This window comes from Urocitellus parryii, chromosome 5, assembly GCF_045843805.1.
Source record: "Urocitellus parryii isolate mUroPar1 chromosome 5, mUroPar1.hap1, whole genome shotgun sequence".
Lineage (NCBI taxonomy): Eukaryota > Metazoa > Chordata > Mammalia > Rodentia > Sciuridae > Urocitellus > Urocitellus parryii.
In genome coordinates, this window is record NC_135535.1 from 28,501,359 (window position 1) to 28,521,324 (window position 19,966).

At 33.2% G+C, this 19,966-nt stretch overlaps 1 protein-coding gene across 3 annotated transcripts in view; it reads left to right on the forward strand.

Moving 5' to 3' along the window:
• Dcn (decorin) overlaps positions 1–19,271 on the forward strand; it is a 35,344-nt gene extending 16,073 nt beyond the window's left edge. For all 3 annotated transcript variants that reach the window (XM_026396880.2, XM_026396896.2, XM_026396889.2), the window contains exons 3-8: positions 619–731; positions 6,039–6,252; positions 7,039–7,152; positions 11,272–11,365; positions 14,833–14,971; positions 18,545–19,271. In XM_026396880.2, coding sequence (XP_026252665.2) covers positions 619–731; positions 6,039–6,252; positions 7,039–7,152; positions 11,272–11,365; positions 14,833–14,971; positions 18,545–18,739 — 869 coding nt within the window. In that variant the 3' untranslated portion in view covers positions 18,740–19,271. The remainder of the gene's footprint in view (positions 1–618; positions 732–6,038; positions 6,253–7,038; positions 7,153–11,271; positions 11,366–14,832; positions 14,972–18,544) is intronic.
• Positions 19,272–19,966: the final 695 nt, after the last annotated feature.

The window sequence follows — 19,966 nt, forward strand, 5'->3', positions numbered from 1 at the left end:
TTAGCCTAATATTGATTGATCATAAAATTTCAACTAAAACTAATATTGTTCTGGTATTACAGTTAAAACTGAAAGAATTGATCTCCAAAAGTGTGGAAAAGTTTTCAAGTTGTTGGATTAACATTTTTCATGTAGTCAACACACATTGATTACATGTTTATATAATTTAAGTTAAAGCGTAGCTCTATGACAGTGTTAAATTATCAATAAAAGCTTTACAGTTGATGATATGACTAAAGTATGTTCTTATTGACAGGGTGTTTATTTAGAAATATATAGATTTATACTTCACTCCTACCAAACAAATGTAGTAAAAAACAGTGTACACTGAAAGATTTGAGCCGCACCCTAAGGAAATACAAAATTTCCCCTTTGCATAAAAGTAAATACACAGGGAGAATATCATGTTCTGCTTATGACTAGGAAATAAAATTTTTGACTTGGTTAGAGGATAAAACAAACCTTTTAAACTACAAATGATGTAATTCTTAGAAGAAAAATAGTTTGCTGGTAAAACTATCATGGCAACATTGGTTTCTGTATAAATCTATTTTTTTGTGATTCTGTAGCTATGTGTCCCCTTTTACTGACTACACACTCCTTTTATTCCTATGCTAGGTCTAGACAAAGTGCCCAGTGATCTTCCACCTGACACGACACTGCTAGATCTGCAAAACAACAAAATAACGGAAATCAAAAATGACGACTTTAAGAACCTGAAGGACCTTCATGTAAGAGCAATTTGATTTTTTAGTGATAAAGTGGTATGCCTCAAAGTATTTTTTCCAAACAAAAACTATGTAAGGGCAAAACCATTTATGATAATAAATCAGCACCCAACCACATGTTTATTAAATTCTCTTCTTGGCAGTGGTGGGGGAGTAGAGCATCATGTTAATTAATCAACAAAAAATCATCAAATGTTCCTCTGTATATTTATACATTTTTAGTATTTAATTTAGATCTATCACTTTATATCTTAATCCCCTCACAAGTTTTCATGAGTAAATATATGTATTTTCTCAATTTGACTGTACTTAAATAGTAGAACAAAATACAATATAAATTGATTTTTGTATTTTATTTCTTTTTTTCCTTTCATTCATTCATTTTTCTAAGAGAAGTGAGAATAACCTTGTAAATTCTCAAAGACTGGACCAACAGAAAAAGGAATAATCATTAGTATTTTTTCTAGTAAATATAATCATATGTGTATATACACATACATTCACCTATAGATAGGGTTGTATTCAGAATCATGCATGCTGCATCCTGAGCTGTGTTTTGATTAAGATTTTCACTTATCTATATTCCATTATGATGTCTAGTCTAATGCTCAGGATCCCCTCAGAAAACAAAAAACAACAAAACAAAACAAAAACAGCATTCTCAAAAGGACTTCCTGCAGGAGACTTTACAGAAAGAATGGTTTGCAAAGAGGTATGGGAAACAACAAGGCTTTGCGAAGCACCCAGCTCCACAAGACTTCAAGGAACTTGTATTAGTTCCCCATGAGAGAACTGAGTAGCTATAGTCCTGTTCTTTTATTTCCTGCCAATGTCTCCATTGGCTGAACTTATTTGGAGGCCATATGTGGAGAGCACTGGATTGGTATCGTCCCTATAGTGAAATCAGTGTCCTAAGACACGGAGAAGGGCGGGAAAGAACAAAGAATATAGTTGTAGATGGGAGACAATATGCTGTAAATGGACAATAGGGATACACCTCTAAGGCAGCCTTGTGTAAGAGTAAATCCATGGTCTCTTTATAGAGAGTACTATGAAATTTGTTATCTAGTCCAGCTCCCTACCTATGCAATGAGTATGCTCAACATCTCAGTGTACATTTAGTATAAATAAGCCAAACATCAATGTTCAAAAGATATACTGTGGAAATCTCACTATGTGTGTTCCACTGTTTGGCTATTCCTGGAGCAGTAGTTTTTTTCTTGGCAAAGAATGGCAATTAAGAGCATCCAGGGAAGGCAGGTCTTATGGGAATGAGGAGACTGGACATCACATGGGCACAATTGATGGATATGGATCTCTAAACTGAATTTAAAAGGGCCACCAGTGAACTTTGAAAGGCTGTGTTGGAGAAGAGGAATTATATTTACTTGCTGCTATACTACAAAATGACAGAATTATCCTAGTGACTGGAAATTCCAGGGAAGCAGATTTTTGTTCAACATTAGAAATGCAATGAAGCTGTGTGCTGCAGCACATGCCTGTAATGCTAGTGACTCTGGAGGAGGAGGCAGGAGGATCACAAGTTCAAAGCCAGGCTTAGTACCTTCGAAAGTTCATAAGTAACTTAGTATGATCCTGTCTCATATTTAAAAATTTAAAAAAGGGCTGAAGATATGAATCCGTGGCTAAGCACCCCTAGGTTCAATATCTGGTACCAAAATTTTTTTAAAAAAAATTTAAAAAAGAAATGCAATGAAAATTGTTAGAATTTTTGGAAAATTGTTATATGATATCTGTATATGGAGACAAAGAGTTCATTTTTTTATAATTAATGCTATAGAAATACATTCTTAAGCTTAAAATCATAAACTTGGTGAACTCTAATTTCACATCTATTTCTTCTTGTCATTATAGAAAGGCTATGTAGTAAAAATAGTCAACTTATAATAAAATATAAATATACAATACGTCATTTGATTGCTATGTATTAGAAATAAGAAATATAGATACAGGGGATAATGAAATATAAAATAGTAAAAATGGCAACTATATACTTAATGAAATTAACATAAAATTTAGCTATGGATGTTCTAAAAGCCCTGGAGGGAAAAGAGTACCATTTACCCATCAGGAGAACATATACCCGATTTTTAAAGGAAGTACATTTTTTTTTCCATAAAACTTTTAAGATTGTACATGTAATTTTTTTAAAAATAGCACATAATAAAATAGACATGGTCAATTTATTATGTTCAATACTATAAGCCGTTATAAGTATTGAGTATTAATAGCACAAAGTAACAGAAAAATAAGTCATCATCATTATATCAGAATATCAGGTAGAGTATTAGGAGGATATGGGATAATGGGGATTTAGAAGATGAGCAGAAATTGGAAAGGTAGAGAAAAGAGGACATTTTTTTTTCTATAAGAGAAAAGCAAAGACAGAAGACAAAAAGCAGTAGATGATAAAATAGAGGTATGGATGTGGGCTCTGAGATAGTGTAGGACTAGGCCTGAACAAGAGATTCCATCGCTGGGCTGCTGGGTTCTGTTTCCACAGGTAGTAGGTGGGTCCCGAGCTGCTCACCTGCTCTCTGCCTTCACCTTAAGATTTCACTGGGAGTGAGGGCATGCCGAAACTAGCAAGGTTGTCAGTGATTATTTGGAATACGTTTAAAGAGGTGATAATAAAGAATGAATATCATTAATTTCAGTGAACTAAAGTATGTAAAAATCTTTATTTGCTAAGGTTAACCTAAAGCTACTTTTTTTTTAAGGAAGAAAAATTCTCTTACTCTAATCTTAACTTCATATTTAAATATATGCCAAATAGTTTTTTAAAGCTGTTCAATAAGGGATATCTAAATTTCTGTGACGTTTCTTTAAATCCAGTATTGGTAACAATGTGTTCTTTCTTTCCCTAAGTCTCCTTCGAAGTGTGCTTTCAGGCAATCATTACCTTGGCAATCCCCTTCTTTCTACTTCAAAGTGCACATTGGAAGAGACAGAGAGCTTATTAGAGCTTCTAACCTTTCAGAGGATGTCAAACAGCTATTTTTCTCTTACTTTTTCATTCCTGATCTTTACCATCCTTGTTATTATCCAAACAAACATCATAATTTCAGCTAGGAAAGGTACACTTGAATGGGAGGGAAGGAGAGCAATGAAAAATAAGCAAGGTTTAAAATAGAAAGGATTCAACTGGAAAAAAATTCTTTATTCTCCAATAATTATATCCATTTGCAATGCTGTGGCTTAATATGAGTAATACTTGTTGCATATTAGTAGTTTTATACTTAGAGTAGAAAACTATATCATCTTTCTTTAAAATAATGGAGATAAAGTGTGGCAATACTAACAAAGTATTTCTTTTGAATTAAAATTTAATACATCTGGTTAAGAAGGTGTTTTTTAAATTAAAAATCAACAAAAATTGCCAACAAACAAAATCTTGTCAGCAGTTTCTATATACTAGCTGCTCTTCTTAATAACATAGATATATGAAAATATTTAATCTTTGTAACTATTCTTAGCAATTAAGAAACAGAACTTGAGTTTAGAATACCAGGATTATTCTTCTCTTGAGCATGTTCATTAAAAATTGCCAATAAATATGATAGTAACCTTACAATATCTAGTACAGTGTAAGCCCTGCACAAGGATGATATTAAAAGTCAGACTTTAACATTTAACATAATAGAAACCAGATTTTAAGACCATATTGCATACATTTGATTGTATCAACCTTCCGAATTTTTCTCTATGGATGGTAGTCAAAGATGTGCTTTGTATTTCTCATGCTTTGTATTGCTCATTGAGCTTCTGCCATTCTGTGTGTCTGATAAATATAAGTTTTGCTCACTCGGCTCCTCTGCTTTGACTTGTACTAATTCCATAGCATTTGCCTATTAATTTCAATTTTATATTACTTAACCCCCATGAATGCTTTTAACTTTCTGTAATATACATTGGAAACTTTTAGAATTTTGTATTAATCAACCAATGTATCTTTGGATTAATTAAAAGACTATGTTACTCATAATAAGTTTTAATTCATAAAATAATGTGAATAACATGATGATATACTTCTGAAAGCCACTGCTTTCAGAATAGATTCTTGCATTTCTGGGACTGAAATTTTTTATGTATATACTTTTTAGTTTTATGGACACAATAGCTTCATTTTGTTTATTTATTTATTTTTATGTGATGCTGAGAATCGAACCCAGTGCTTCACATGTGTTATGCAAGTGATGTACCTCTGAGCTACAATCCAGCCCTGTGATTGAAATTTTACCATTCTATTACCTCAGTTACTTTCCCCCACCCCTGGATTCTCATTAATGCAAAAACATGAGTACTGCATTTGAAAATTCATGTTTCCTAGACCTTCATAAAATTATCTCAAGTTCCTTAATAAGAGCACACAATGTGACTTAAAGCAATAAACACAGTGTGGCTCTGTTAGAACAAATATTGGGACAGAATAAAGTGTCCACAACCATGTTTAGAAATTACTATAAATATAGCACTAATTAATTAAAAATAAGTTTTTGCATTAGGAGAACTCAGATACAAAAATCACCAAATACATTGTTTTATAAAGCCTTTTAATTGTAAAAAGAAAAGAGAGAGAGAGAGAGAGAGAGAGAGAGACAAAAAAGAAAAAAATTGCTTCTTCATGTTATATTGGCTACATATTAATGTTCTAAACCAATTATTAAAATATATTACAATTTGTAAAAATTAAGAAGCTTTTGTGATCTGAAAATGTCTTCCCTAAGGAAAAAATAAATAATACCTGGCAAGTAAACAAAATAAAGTTTAATTTTTCAAGAAAAGACAAAACAAAGCAATGATCTACAACATAATTAATGTTAATTTGGCAAAAGTTTTTTAAAAAGAGATCAAATTTTGTGAGGCTACAATAAAATTTCAGTCTCTTCAATTGTTGATGATAGTGTAAAATGGCACCACCCTCTGCAGCAGATTCTGTGATACAGTCAATGACAATGGACCTTTAGGATGAAGACCTGACTGGGACATGAATGTCTGTTACTAGGAAGTACAATCTTGGGGAGTATTTATTGTTTAAAGATTGTATATGTACATACATATCTATATAGACATACAGAGACACAGATAAAGTGATCATATTTGCTGATTTTTCAGATTTCTTGCAATTTTCCAGATATCCTCCTCAAGTACCCTTAATGGAATGAAGAGACTACATACTTGTTAAATATGTGTGTGTGTGTGTGTGTGTGTGTGTGTGTGTGTGTGTGTGTGTACTTATATATAAGGTAGTTTGGAACTTAAGAAAATGTTTCTGTTTTCTGTCTATAGGCATTGATCCTTGTCAACAATAAAATTAGCAAAATAAGCCCTGGAGCATTTACACCTTTGGTGAAGTTGGAAAGACTTTATCTGTCCAAGAATCAACTGAAGGAATTGCCAGAAAAAATGCCCAAATCCCTTCAGGAGCTTCGTGTCCATGAGAATGAGATCACCAAAGTGAGAAAAGCGGTGTTCAATGGATTGAACGAGATGATTGTCATAGGTACAGATATTCTTAAAACTTGAAGACCAAGGCACGAGGTGGTCCTTAGAGATATCAAGTATTCTTTAGCTGCAGGAAGGTGAACCAGCTGGAGCCTGTGTGCCTGAAACCTACATGGTGTAGAGTAGCAGGGCCAGGGGAAATTGGACTGAATTTGTACTTTACAACATTTTTTTCTTTCTTGGTTTTGAGGATCTGAGGATGTAGAGGAGATCTAAGACTGAAGTTACCTTGCTGTGTGCTCAATGTGCAGGATGGACTTAAGTAGTGCTTAATTAGAAACATTTTTGTGTAGGGATTTGCCATATCCTGAACATTCATAAATCATTTGCTTTAAATATTATGTTATAACATTTTGCTGGAAGGATGGTCAAAATATATATAATTATATAACCATTTTGCAAAAAAAATAGATTCAGATATTTTTAGCAACACTTTAAAATATCTTAGAAAAGTAATAGCATAATGTATGATCTATAAACACTTTTTTCTAATGTCAGCATTTTCTGAAAAAAAAAAAGAAAAAAAAATTAGATACTTGGTTGCAATTCTTTTTTTTGTTTCATATGTCTTTGGTTTTTATCATTTGATTTTTGCCTGTTTTCATAATGGAATGTTTTATTCCACTTTGCTATTCTTTTGAAGAACATGCTCTTTTATTTCCCTTTTGTTTTCCCATTGTTATTAACCCAAATTTCTTTCTAGAAGCCTGACAGAAAGAGATACTATGCTGACTTATAATATCCTGAAATTCTCTCTAAAATCCTGCACTTTTCACACTTGTAGAACTGGGCACCAACCCGCTGAAGAGCTCAGGAATTGAAAATGGAGCCTTCCAGGGGATGAAGAAGCTCTCCTACATCCGCATCGCAGACACCAACATAACCTCCATCCCACAAGGTGACAGAAACCCTCCCACACATTCCGAAACACCTAAGTCCAAGGAATTTGACATTTTTTTAAAAAAGTGGATGTGGACACTTAAATTGTGACTCAAGTAACCAACCTTATTTATGTTAAATCCTCTATCCCTAGAACTGGTCCTGTGGAGCCTGGGTGACTCTGAGACTATCCAGGCTCATTGTAAGGATGGAGAGATTCCTTAAAATGTCCCTTCTACAATGAAACAATACACAATGAATTTATATTTGTAATTGTGATAGAACAAGGAGATAGTGGAGCTATTTTAAAAATAAACTGAATGCTTTGGTACTTTGTTTTTAAAAAATGATACATAGAAGTACCTCTGGAACTGAGACAATTTTTAATTTGTGTCTCCAATTCCTTAGGAATTCTTTCCCTTGTAGGATTTTCCAGTCCTTAATATCTGAAGGGAATCACCACTATTATTTTAATAGCATTGGTTGTAAAAAGTGTGGATTTCAGAATCTGTTTGCTTGAGTTCATGTTGTCATTGACTCAAGGACCCTTAATTACTTCATCCATAAAGTGAGAACAATATTAATATATACCAGAATGGGTTGTTTTAAAATTAAATAGATAATCAGAAAAAAATCTGTCATTTAGATAAGTAGGGACTAATGTTGTCTCCTATTATTCAAAAAATGTTTTCAACCTCCACTTGCCTTAGACAATGTACAGAATATTGGTGACAGGATGGTAAATAGGAGATGCTATCTACGTTTAGCAACCAAAAAATAAACAGCAATCACCCCACAGTCAGAGTAAGCTCATCCTGCCTTTTTCTTGATCTAGGTACAAGATATAGGTACTTATCTGCAGAAAACACCAATTTTACTTTATTGCATTTTCAGAGAAACTTTAATTTCTGAGAGTACATACACCATAGAAGCTTTGTTACTACCACTTGTCCTATCTACAGTCATCTCATACAGAGCATGTTTTGGGTGCCCTTACAAGTAACTGCTGGGATGGATAGATGGATGAACAGATAGCTATTTCAATTTAAAGTTTACAAGCCATGTTCTTGCTGAGTAACTTGCTGCATCTAACAAATGACTTTAAAAAAAAATCACCAGTGGCTCCATATCCATAGGTTCAACCATCTATGGATCAAAACAATTTTTTTAAAAAATTTTCATCTAAAATATGTGCTTTTTTACTCCCTAAACAATACAATATAGCCACTATTTATGCATCATTTACATTGTTTTTATAAGTAATCTAGAAATGATTTAAGAACAAGAGGATTCATGTAGTATATATAAAAATTCTATGTCATTTTATATGAAGGCCTTGAATTCCAACAAATTTTGGTTCATAGTAGGGTCTAGAAAAAAATCCCCTAAACCCCTACAGATACTCAAGGACACTGTGTACACACACCAGACAGAAACAAATATACACATACACACACACACACACACACACACACACACGCACGCACGTAAAAATATATAGATGCAGATTAATATATCTGACCTAAAGGCATACTCATAGGAGATGAAGCAGCTGGAATTTCCCCATCACTTCATGTTGCTATATAAATTTTATTAAGCATTTTCTTTGACTTTGCAATCCCTCCTGATACCTCCTATAAAATATCCCTAAGTGACACCTTTCATCAATGATATGTTTTCTTTTACTGTCTTAAATTTTCTTTCTCTCCTGCTTTACTCTTTTTCTTATAATTTCTGGCTTGCTTTTATTTACTATTTTATAATAATATAGAAGTTGTAGTAACTACATTGTATTAAGCACTCGCTGCTAGTATCATGCCAAACACTTTTCATGGAATCAAAAAAACATCCCTATATGGTGGTATCATTCTTGTTCTGTAAATGAGGACAAAATGAGTCTTAAAGAAGTGAAATAAATTGTGAACGATGTCATAGAGTTAGGAGGAAGTATCACAGTGAGATTCTCTGGGCTGTATTAGAGTTCGTGTGATTAACTACTTTATTCTCTTGCCATCCACCATATTTATGTTCTGCATATTTATGTCTATCTAAAATAAGAATCTACTGTTAGACTGGGCCTCTTATGCTTGTCTGTGTATTATCCGTGTCCTGATTATAGTTTTTCCCACTACTTATTGAAATGTAAAGGTGGGATAGTGTAGTAATTATAAAATCTAAATTGAATTAAAACAACACAGTGAGAGAGACCTCAGCCACTTAGCAATTCTTTAATTTTGCATTGATTATTCCTTTCTCTAAACACATCAGTTTTTCTAACTATAAAATGAAGGTATTAATAAAACCTACCTTCTAGGATTATTACCTAAAGTAATATTTATATACATATAGTACCCATACCTGAGTAATCTTCATTTATTTTATCTCATAAAACAAGGAAGAGGAAAAGAATTAATAAAAGTAACTGGAGAATATGTTTTCTCAGTCACATGCTATAGTGGCTAAGGGTAAGAAGAGTGTGTATAAATTTGCCTTTCTCTGTCCTGTTGCAAAGGTTTTTCCATAGACAAACTTCTTCCTGGTTCTAACTTTATTTTGAGGAAACCAACACTAAAAAGGGAAGACACTAAGAGGCAGTGAACTTTAAAGAAATCTTTTCCTGGTGATAAAAAGGAAAGAATGTGTATTCAGTTGCTTTGATATATATATATATATATATATATATATATATATATATATAAATTGCTTTTCTCAGAGGATAATGTAAAAATATAAGTGCATTATTCTAAGGAGAATTAAGTGGTTTAAATCCTTTATTGTCAAAATGGCTACAATTCCCTAGATTCTATTCATAAGAAAAATGCAATTGTTTTTTCATTTCCTCTAGTTGACAACAGGCTATTTTAACTTCCTTTGGCTATCTAGGATCATATTCTACTCTTTACCTAAGATACAGATGGCCTACAAAATCTGTAATTTTGAATCTCTGTTTCCTCACTTATGACAAGGAATTAATTATCAATAATTTATACAGTGAGGGAATAATGAAATTGAGTTAGGACAAGTGCCATAGCAGACACACTTATTTCCTTAGCATTTTCCAAAAAAATACATATTTCCTTAGAGAAGCATATTCATATATTCATTTTTTGGTCAAATACAGAAAAAAAATTATTGCATTAAATAGAAAATATTGACATAATTCAGTGGGATGTAATGAAAGTTTCACATCAAATGTAACCTGTGATTTTCCAAACTGATATCTTTATAGGCAAATATGCAAGACATTTTGCAAGTCAGATTTTATTTGTTCATGTAACAGATTTGCTATTTTTTTTAAGTTCTTGCTATTCTTTTAAGTGGAACAATGTGCTATTTAAAAAGCTGTATAAAAACACAATATATCCTCAGATGGCATGAGGAAATGAAAATAAAATATTTGAACTTTTATATATATATACTACTCAGTCTTTGGACATTATAGCCATTCCGGAAGTACTATTCCAAGACTTAGTGGGCATATTGGATCTTAAATTATTTCTCCAGGTGCTCTACATATGGCAGATGACTTGGTTATAGGCCTATGCTTTCTTCTCATATAAAGAAATAGTCTTGATTTAATACATTCAAGTAAGCTTTAGCTTCTTCTACACAACCAGATTTCAGAGACATTTGGTGATTTTTATGGAAAGGTTGGTAAGTGTAAGACCACCATAGCTTATCATTGTGGGTTATTAATGATTCTCATTAATGAAATGCTTAGTTAAATGTACATATATACTTAACCAATAAATAAATCATCCCTTTGTTATATTCAAACGCTCATCTTTTTATTTTATGATGTATTTCTTTTATCGGTGGCAGTGTTAGCCCATTTAAAAAGGTAGAAAAAAAAGTGAGTTTCAACATTTGATTGCACTTTTGCCATTGCTAGTACAATTATCATGTGACTAGAACATTTTATGATTTTGTTGAGTCCATCTAGGAGAAAAGTAGGAAGGTTTTCTACTACTTTCAAAAGCATGCATCATTATAAATGGGATGAAGGAAAAATATGAAAAGCAGAACTAATTCTTCAAACCTCATTGTATGTTTAATAGCATAAACTCTCATTGAGTCTTTCTACATTCTGTACTTAGGTTTATTTGCTAAGTTAACATTTCACGTTTCTATATTCCAGGCCTTCCTCCTTCCCTCACCGAATTACATCTTGATAACAACAAAATCACCAAAGTGGATGCAGCTAGCCTGAAGGGACTGAATAACTTGGCTAAGTAATAGTCTTCTTTCATTACTCCATATCAGAACAATGACTAGGCATAATCAGTGCCTGCATTCTAGAAGATAGAAACACGATGATTGGTTTTTATTTAATATTTGCTACACTTTATTGTTGTTTCCAACAAATTCAAACTTTGGTCTGTAGGATTATTTCTTGAGAAAAAAAATCAATGAAATAGAATACCTACTATAAACACCAACCTTGGCCTTGCATTTTTGTGAATACTGTATAGTTTTAGGTATTACATACCAGGTATTTTATTAACAGATTTTATTTAAATGTGTTTACTCAATATATTCTAACTTGGTATTAAGCAGAAAGTTAACAAAATTGTAAGTATCCCAAATACAAAAATTCTGTAAAATGAACATTACCAAAATCTAGAAATGTTGAACATCCCACATATCACTGCTAGAGAGCTTATACTGAAATTCTCTAACCTCCTATTCTCCAAAGTTTATAATAAAATGCATCTGCACATTAAATGTAGGCCAACTAGAAATTATTTTTTATTATTTTGGGTGGTATTTTTTAGCCTTCCTTAACTTTGTTTCTTTCTTTGTAAACCATCACTAGTGTCTGCTTCCTAACTTCAGTCTCTCTACATTTTCACTCTGGCTAATTATAAAAAGAGGAGAGTGCTGGCAAGCTCTGGGAATACTCTGTTCTTGATATGCATACATTGCTGAATGTCCTTCAAGAGTATATTCCCACCATGGTTTTATGCCAAATCAACTCATTCCTCTCTTTACATATAAATTTCATGGGAGATAAAAATACATAACATGCATCATTTTATCTTTGATAAATATCCAAGTCCAAATAGATGTTTAAGGTGGCTTTTCCTATTTCTGTGGATAACACCTAGTGGAGTGGGCTGAAGATAAGCACATGCATGTGAATAGAGCTAACATATATTAACCCCAATGTCTCAAATAAAAAGAAAAGCTTCATTTAGACCTGTTTGAATGCTATTCACTAATGTAGAAAACATTCTTCACAGTAGTATTACACATCACCTATCTGTATTTGTAGATCAGGTCCTCCTAACTACAGAAATGTATATTCAGATAAACTTCATTATTTATCAAGATCATTATTATTGGATTTTATAATTATTGTTGGTGGTGGTAGTAGTAGTAGCAGTAACAGTAGTAGGGAAAACAATATTTTAAAGTTCAATATATAGTAAATTAATCATTATAAGTGTGCTTTTTTTAGAAAAAAAAGAATAAATTCATTTTTTACTAAAAGTGGTAAGGAGATTTTAAGATTCTCCACTTGAACACTGATTTCATGTGCTTTGTATCAAATACAAAATACAAAAGAGCTAATAAATATTGAAAATGTCAACAGAAATTTGTATTTCTCTTCAAATGAATTTTGAATTCCAATCATTGCCTTATTGGCCAAACAAATATAATTTTTTGAATTCATTGAACATATTTTTTTCAGAATCAAATCCAAAATCTTTTGATTAAACCATGAAATAATTATGTTGTTTATTGCTTACTTATGTTAGAACAAGAAAAGTATTTTGATGTTGAAAATGAAAATGGTGAAATGAAAAAAAAAAAAAACACTGACCACAGAACATTATTTTAGGGTAAAGGTTACCATTTGTAGTAAAGAATGAATTTGGAGAAGTCAGTGCATGCCCTTCATCAGAAGCATGAATTTATTTATTTATTTATTTATTTATTTACGTATTTATTTATTTATATAGATAGATAGATAGGTAGTTATATACATGCATGAATACACCATCATCACCTTTACTAAATGAACTATTCCTCGATGGTAAAAATCATTTTTGAACTATTTCACCTCATCATTTCTACAGTAAAATCATGCATATACTGTGTTCTCAAAAGTACTTTTTTTGAAGATTGGGGATCTGGCTCGATGGTAGAGCACTCATCCAGCATGTGTGAGGTTCTGAGCTCTATTCCCAGTACTATAAAAAAAATGTTGATTGAATAGATAAATAAATGGTTAAGTAATGATTTGTGTTATGAAAATCTTCCCTGAATAACTTTATGAGGAATGCTCTATTCTCGAATTTAATATTGGGACTTGGAGTATTGTAAGATACAATAGACACAATTCTGGAATAGAAAAGGAAAGGTCAAAAAAGAAGACAGGAATGTTTCAAGACTGAGTGTAAAACAAACTTTTCTGAGCCAAGATGCCAGCTTAATAATCAATAGCTAAAACAATACAGTACTGCTATTAATAATAGCCTAAAAGCAGTCTTAACCCTTATTTCAAATATCAATCTGTGATTAAAACTGGGAAATTTTGTTAACTAAACCAGCATCTGAATTCTGAAGGAGCTCAAATCAGAACTAGCTGGAGCGTAGGAGAAACCATCTGTGGACAATGCCCAGATCTCTTCCTTTACACTTAGGGAATCTGATATACTGTCCCTCACCCTCCTTGGAGTGTCTATCTGTCTGTCTCTCTCTGTGTGTGTGTGTCTCTTGTGTGTGTGTGTGTGTGTGTGTGTGTGTGTGTGTTTCTTTATTTTGCTGTCTCATACCTGGTATCTTCTGTCTGCCCTTTGATTGACATCACTTTGCTTTTCATTCCCAGAGTGTTAGACAAAATATTCATGTCTCTAAGTCAACCTCTCCTGGCCTTGAAAATCTGTGAAGGGACATTGCAGAACTCCCACATATTATGCATTTAATTTTTTTTTTAAACTAGGAACCAAAACTTTGAGTGAATTAAATTTGAAGGAACTTGTATTAGGAATGTCAAAAGGGGCAAGAGAGGGAGATCTGAGTCAGAGACCTGGGTCAGAAGCAAGAATGCTGGCAGCAAAGCAGAATTTGAAACTATTAGATGGTCGATGAGGAATATTTTTGATCTAGAAAACTGAAATTTTCTAGAAAGTAGGTTGTCAACTTTTTAGAATTTGTCACCCTTTATCATCGGTGAATAAATTTATATGATAAATGCACTGTAGCTCCATTTTCAAAAAAACAAATTGGTTGTGCCATTTCTGTTGGTTCTCTCTCAAATGAATTTAATGTGTTCATTACACATGGAAATCCATTTTGTAGCTATTTTTGAGCATGACAAGCACTACGTTAATTACCATAAGGTAGTTACTATTCTAAAGGAGAGGTATACACGTCCACAGGCCTTTAGAACACAGAACACAGTCTGTTATGTAATACAAGCAGTTGACCACAGGATGCTACAGAGCATTCAAGAGAGGTGCCTGTCTAATCCTGTTCCATTAGAGGAGTCTCAAAAAAGGTAACATTGAGCTATTAAGAATAATGGGCTTTGTGTAAGTTCAGAGAGATCAGATAAAGCATTGTAAACAATGGGAATAATACAACAACAAAACCAAAAAATTCCCTTTTCTATTTACTTGCCTAATCCTACAATGCCTGTACAAAAGACACCTGTGTTGGGGTATGTGTTCATTTCTGCTTTGCTTTGCAGGTTGGGACTGAGTTTCAACAGCATCTCTTCTGTGGAAAATGGCTCTCTGGCCAACACTCCTCACCTCAGGGAGCTTCACCTGAACAACAACAAGCTTCTCAGGGTCCCTGGTGGGCTTGCGGAGCACAAATACATCCAGGTGATGCCTAAGCAAATACTCACTGTGAGGGATGCAGAGAGCAGACCCTCCCTCCTGGATGCTGGGAGGCAGGAGGATCTGGTTAGACATGGTTTCTACAATGTTACAGTCAGCTAAGCTGCTGTACCAAGTCACCATAAACTGGGTGGCTTAAACAGCAAACACTCATTTCTCACTGTTCTAGAGGCTGGAAGTCTGAGATCAGGGTGCTAGTGAGGGCCCTGTTCCAGGTTGGAGAATGCCAACATAGCATTCTGTCCTCAAGTGACAGAAAGACAACTAGCCAGCTCTATGGCCTCTTCTTATAAGGGCACTAATACTATTCATGAAGGCTCCTCCCCCATGTCCCAATGACCTTCCTAAGGCCTTACCTCCTAATACCACCATCTAGGATTAGATTTCCAACATATGAATTTGGGAGGAGATACAAAATTCAACCTGTTTCTAAGAAACACATATTTAATATTTCCACATAAATATTCATTTTCATTTTGTCAAAGAAAAAAAACATCGAAATTACTATTTTTAAATTAGTGCTATTCTTTTAAACACACTACAATGCTCGCTGTGAAGATACAGCTTATTATGAAGCAGCGTCATTTCCAGGCACTGATCAGTGTAACAAATACACATTGTTGCACAGGATGATATAATCACTGATACGTTGACATGAACTAAAAATAGTAGTTTTAGCTTTTATCTTCAGCAGATATGATATAGCTCAACAAAAAATGTTTAGCTAGTAGTATAGCTGAATTAACTATATAGAAATTACCAAATTATAGTGCTTAATAAGAATAAAAAGATAAGGGTCAGTGGTCCACTTTAATGATAGTGTTTTCCATTCTGCAAATCTACAAATTAAAGTAAAGCTTATCAGTTTAAGTAGTGATAATAATTTTATACATATATAACTTTCATCATTACTTTGAAAAAAATAAGGTATTCAAACATTCAATTAAAAATTCAATATTGCTTGTAAAATTTATATATATCCTTGTTTTATCTAATTTTTCAGCTTTTTAAATTGAGTTTCTTTCAGAAGTTTACATAGGTACTTAGGTCTGTCATGGTGAATCAGAAACACTATCTTGACACTTTTTTATTGTCAAGTCATTTTATACAGTTGTCCTTTTCAAAACCTAATATCTAAATTTTGCTTGGGGTTCAAGATTAATCTTTTATTCAAATATAAACAATTTAAATAAATTACAAGTCACTTATTATTGATTTGTGACAAAACTCCAACTTAAATTGACATAGACCAATTTATACTGACTCAATTTATATAACATGTCTTATACATAGGAAGATGAGACTTAAAATAAATTATTTCTCTTTTTTTTTTTTTTTTTTTTTTTGGTACTGGGGATCAAACCCAGGGCCTTGTGCATGCTAGGCAAGCACTCTACCAACTGAGCTATAGCACCAGCACCTAAAATATTTCTTGATGGTTGATTTTTTTCCCAACAGGGTCTTTGGTGATGCTGGAACAAGAAATAGGCAGTATTAAGTAAAAAAAAAATGCTTCAAAGACTTAATAAGACTAGATATTGTTTCTATTATTTCTTTGTTGCTGTTGAGTTTTTGCTTGCTCATATTTTTATATCCTTGCATGATCATTTTCACATTCTTGATTCCTATTTTTCAAGTGTCAGGCAGGACACATTATGAACTTCCTAAGTTTTAAGTTCATTAGGAACATTTAAGGAATGCAGTAGACTAGAAAACAGCTGATCACTGTATCATATTTTTTTTCATATGCACAGATGCATATGTGCTAAACTTCCAAACATGATGCATCTATTATTTATTGTGAATCATAGAGAAAAATCATGAATGGAATAGAGTGAAGCTCTCTCTGATAAGAAAAGATTGATCACATGAGCTAAGTGCCTACAGATGTCTTGTAGCTTATTCCAAGTGGAGGAAGCCTGTGTGTGATAACCTACAGAGGAACCATAGTTCCTGGTAGTAGAACAGCAAGTTGACAATTATGATTGGTTGATCAGTGAAGGGAGATGAAGTCAGATCATGTAGTATTTGTAGGCTATTGTGAGAACTTTGGATTTTTTAACATGGGAAGGGAAACCACTGGAGTGTGGAGGCAACGAAGATTAAATAATGTGTAATAAAGTTTTTAAAATAATTTATCTGGGAGGTAAATTAAACCATAAAATTTAGAAGATAAAGAGAAAGAATGACTATGACAACTTTAATAGTCCAGAAATAGACAATGGCAGTTCAGAGAATGTTGTGGGAGTAGACATGGGAGATCTGGCTGGTGTGTACATTTTGGAGGCTGAGCTAGCAGGATTGTCATGAGGGTAGAAAGGATAAGAGAAAGGGAGGCTCATGCATAATGACAAGGATTACAAACTGAGCATCTGGAAGGTTGGCATGTTATTTACTGAGAAGCAGAAGATGAAGAAGGCAAAGGCAGTTTGAAAATGAAGGGAGAAAGGAGAAGTTTGATTTGTGCACTGCTAAGTTATTCAAACTGAAGGATGAGAATATTAAAAATGAATATTCTTCTTTAAGGCTTAGTAATATTCCATATATATGTATACCACATTTTCTTTATCCATTCACTTGTTGAAGGGCACCTAGTCTGGTTTCATAGTTTAGTATTGTGAGTTGAGCTGCTATAAACATTGATGTGGCTGCATTACTGTAATACATTGATTTTAAGTCCTTTGGGTATAAACCAAGGAGCGGGATAACTGGGTCAAATGGTTGTTCCATTCCACGTTTTTTGAGAAATCTCCATAATGTTTTCCATAATGATTGCACTGATTTGCAGTCCCACCAGCAATGTATGAGTGTAACTTTTTCCCCACATTCTTGCCAGCTTGTGTTGTTGTTTGTATTATTGATAATTGCCATTTCAACTGGGATGAAATCTTAAAGAGAAGTTTTCATTACATTTCTTTAATTGCTAAAGATGTTGAAAATTTTTCATATACTTATTCTGTGAAGTGTCTGTTCAGTTCATTAACCCATTCATTTATTGGGTTATTTGATTTTTGGTGTTAAGGTATTTGAGTTTTTTACATATCCTGGAGTTTAATGCTCTAAGTAAGGTGCATGTGGTAAAGATTTTCTCTCTTCCTTTAGACTTGCTCTTGAAGTTATGGTATCTGCCAGTAAATGGATGGAGCTGCAGAATATCATGTTAAGTGAAATAAGCCAATCCCAAAAAACCAAAGGCCAAATGTTTTCTCTGATATGTGAATACTAATTCACAATAAATCAGGGTAGGGCCTAGGGAAAAATAGAGTTACATTAGGTAGAGGGAAGTGAAGAGAGGGGAGGAGGTTTGGGGGTAGGAATGATAGTGAAATGAATCAGACATTATTACCCTATGTACGTATATAATTATATAACAGGTGGGACGCCAGATCATGTACAATCAGAAGAATGAGAAATTATACTCCATCTATGTATGATGGATCAAAGTGCATTGTATTGTCATGTATAACTAATCAGAACAAATTAAAAAATGAATATTTACATGAAGGGCCTCAAAATATTTAGAAGAAAGCAATCATTCTCTCCTGTTTCATGTTGCAGGTTGTCTACCTTCATAATAACAACATCTCTGCAGTTGGAGCAAATGACTTCTGTCCACCAGGATACAATACCAAGAAGGCTTCTTATTCGGGAGTGAGTCTTTTCAGCAACCCAGTCCAGTACTGGGAGATACAGCCATCCACCTTCCGGTGTGTCTATGTGCGCTCTGCCATTCAGCTCGGAAATTTCAAGTAACTCCCAAGAAAACCCTAATTTTCATAACCTGGCAAGATTCTGTTCATGCCATTGCTAAAAAGAAAAAAGAAAGAAAGCTAGATATTGGAAACTTAACTGTATTGTGGATGTTTTCCCACATGACTTATTATGCATAAAGCCAAATATGCAGTTTAAATAATTGCCTACAATAAAAATAATTTGCCTGACATTTTCAGAATCATTTTTTGAAGTTTTCTGTTGATGTTAACTAAGCTACTATAGGTATTTTTATTTCGCCAAGTATAAAATTTGGAGTAACTATATATGTCAAGAATTTAATAAAATGTGTTCTTTTAATTTTTAGAAGGAATCAGAGTACCAGTCTTCTGTAATTCATAGGGCAGTTGGCTCTGTTGACCTAAAGTCAAAAGCCAAATGCTAATTCTGTATTAATCTGAGTTATTAATGGTAAAGCCTAATTTGAATATGGAAATTCAATACAGGCTGTGTCAAAGTTTTGCTAATGTCATTATTTTAAAGAAAATAAATTTAAAATGCATTCAAAAATTGATATTGTATAAAAGCTTAATTGTAAACATCTCCTAGACTCAATTTTCTGAATAGAGTTACCAACAACAGCACAGATTTTTAAGTTCTTGGTCACTTCTTCTATCCATTTTTGATATTTGGATATGGCACCTGTTTACAAGTCAGCTTTTTCACTGTTGTGACTAACGGACCCAACCAGAATTATATAGAGGAGGAAGAGTTTATTTGAGGAAATCATAATTTCAGACATCTTAGTCCATAGAAGGCTGACTCCATTTCTTGGGGCCCATGTTAAGGCTGAAAATCATGGCGGAGTGTGTGGGAGTGGGAAGCAGTTCACATCATGGTGATCAAGATGCTGATGCAGAGAGAGAGAAAGACTCTGTTTACCAGATAGAAATATATACACCAAAGCCATGCCTCAATTTCCACCTCCTTCAGCCACACCCTACCACTTTATTTAATCTCATCAGGGATTAACTCACCAATTAGACTAACCAATAACCCAATCATTTCTCCTCCAAACCTTCTTGCATTGTCTCACACAAGAGTTTTTGGGAGCCACCTCACATCTAAACCATAACAGTACCTTATATTATCTATACTCAGTATTGAGCCTATAAAATATAGAGCAGAATTTTTCTGACTAGCCTATAGAAGTAATATTTCCAGTTATTAATTAACTAACTCAACTTTTAAACTCTCAAGTGTATAATC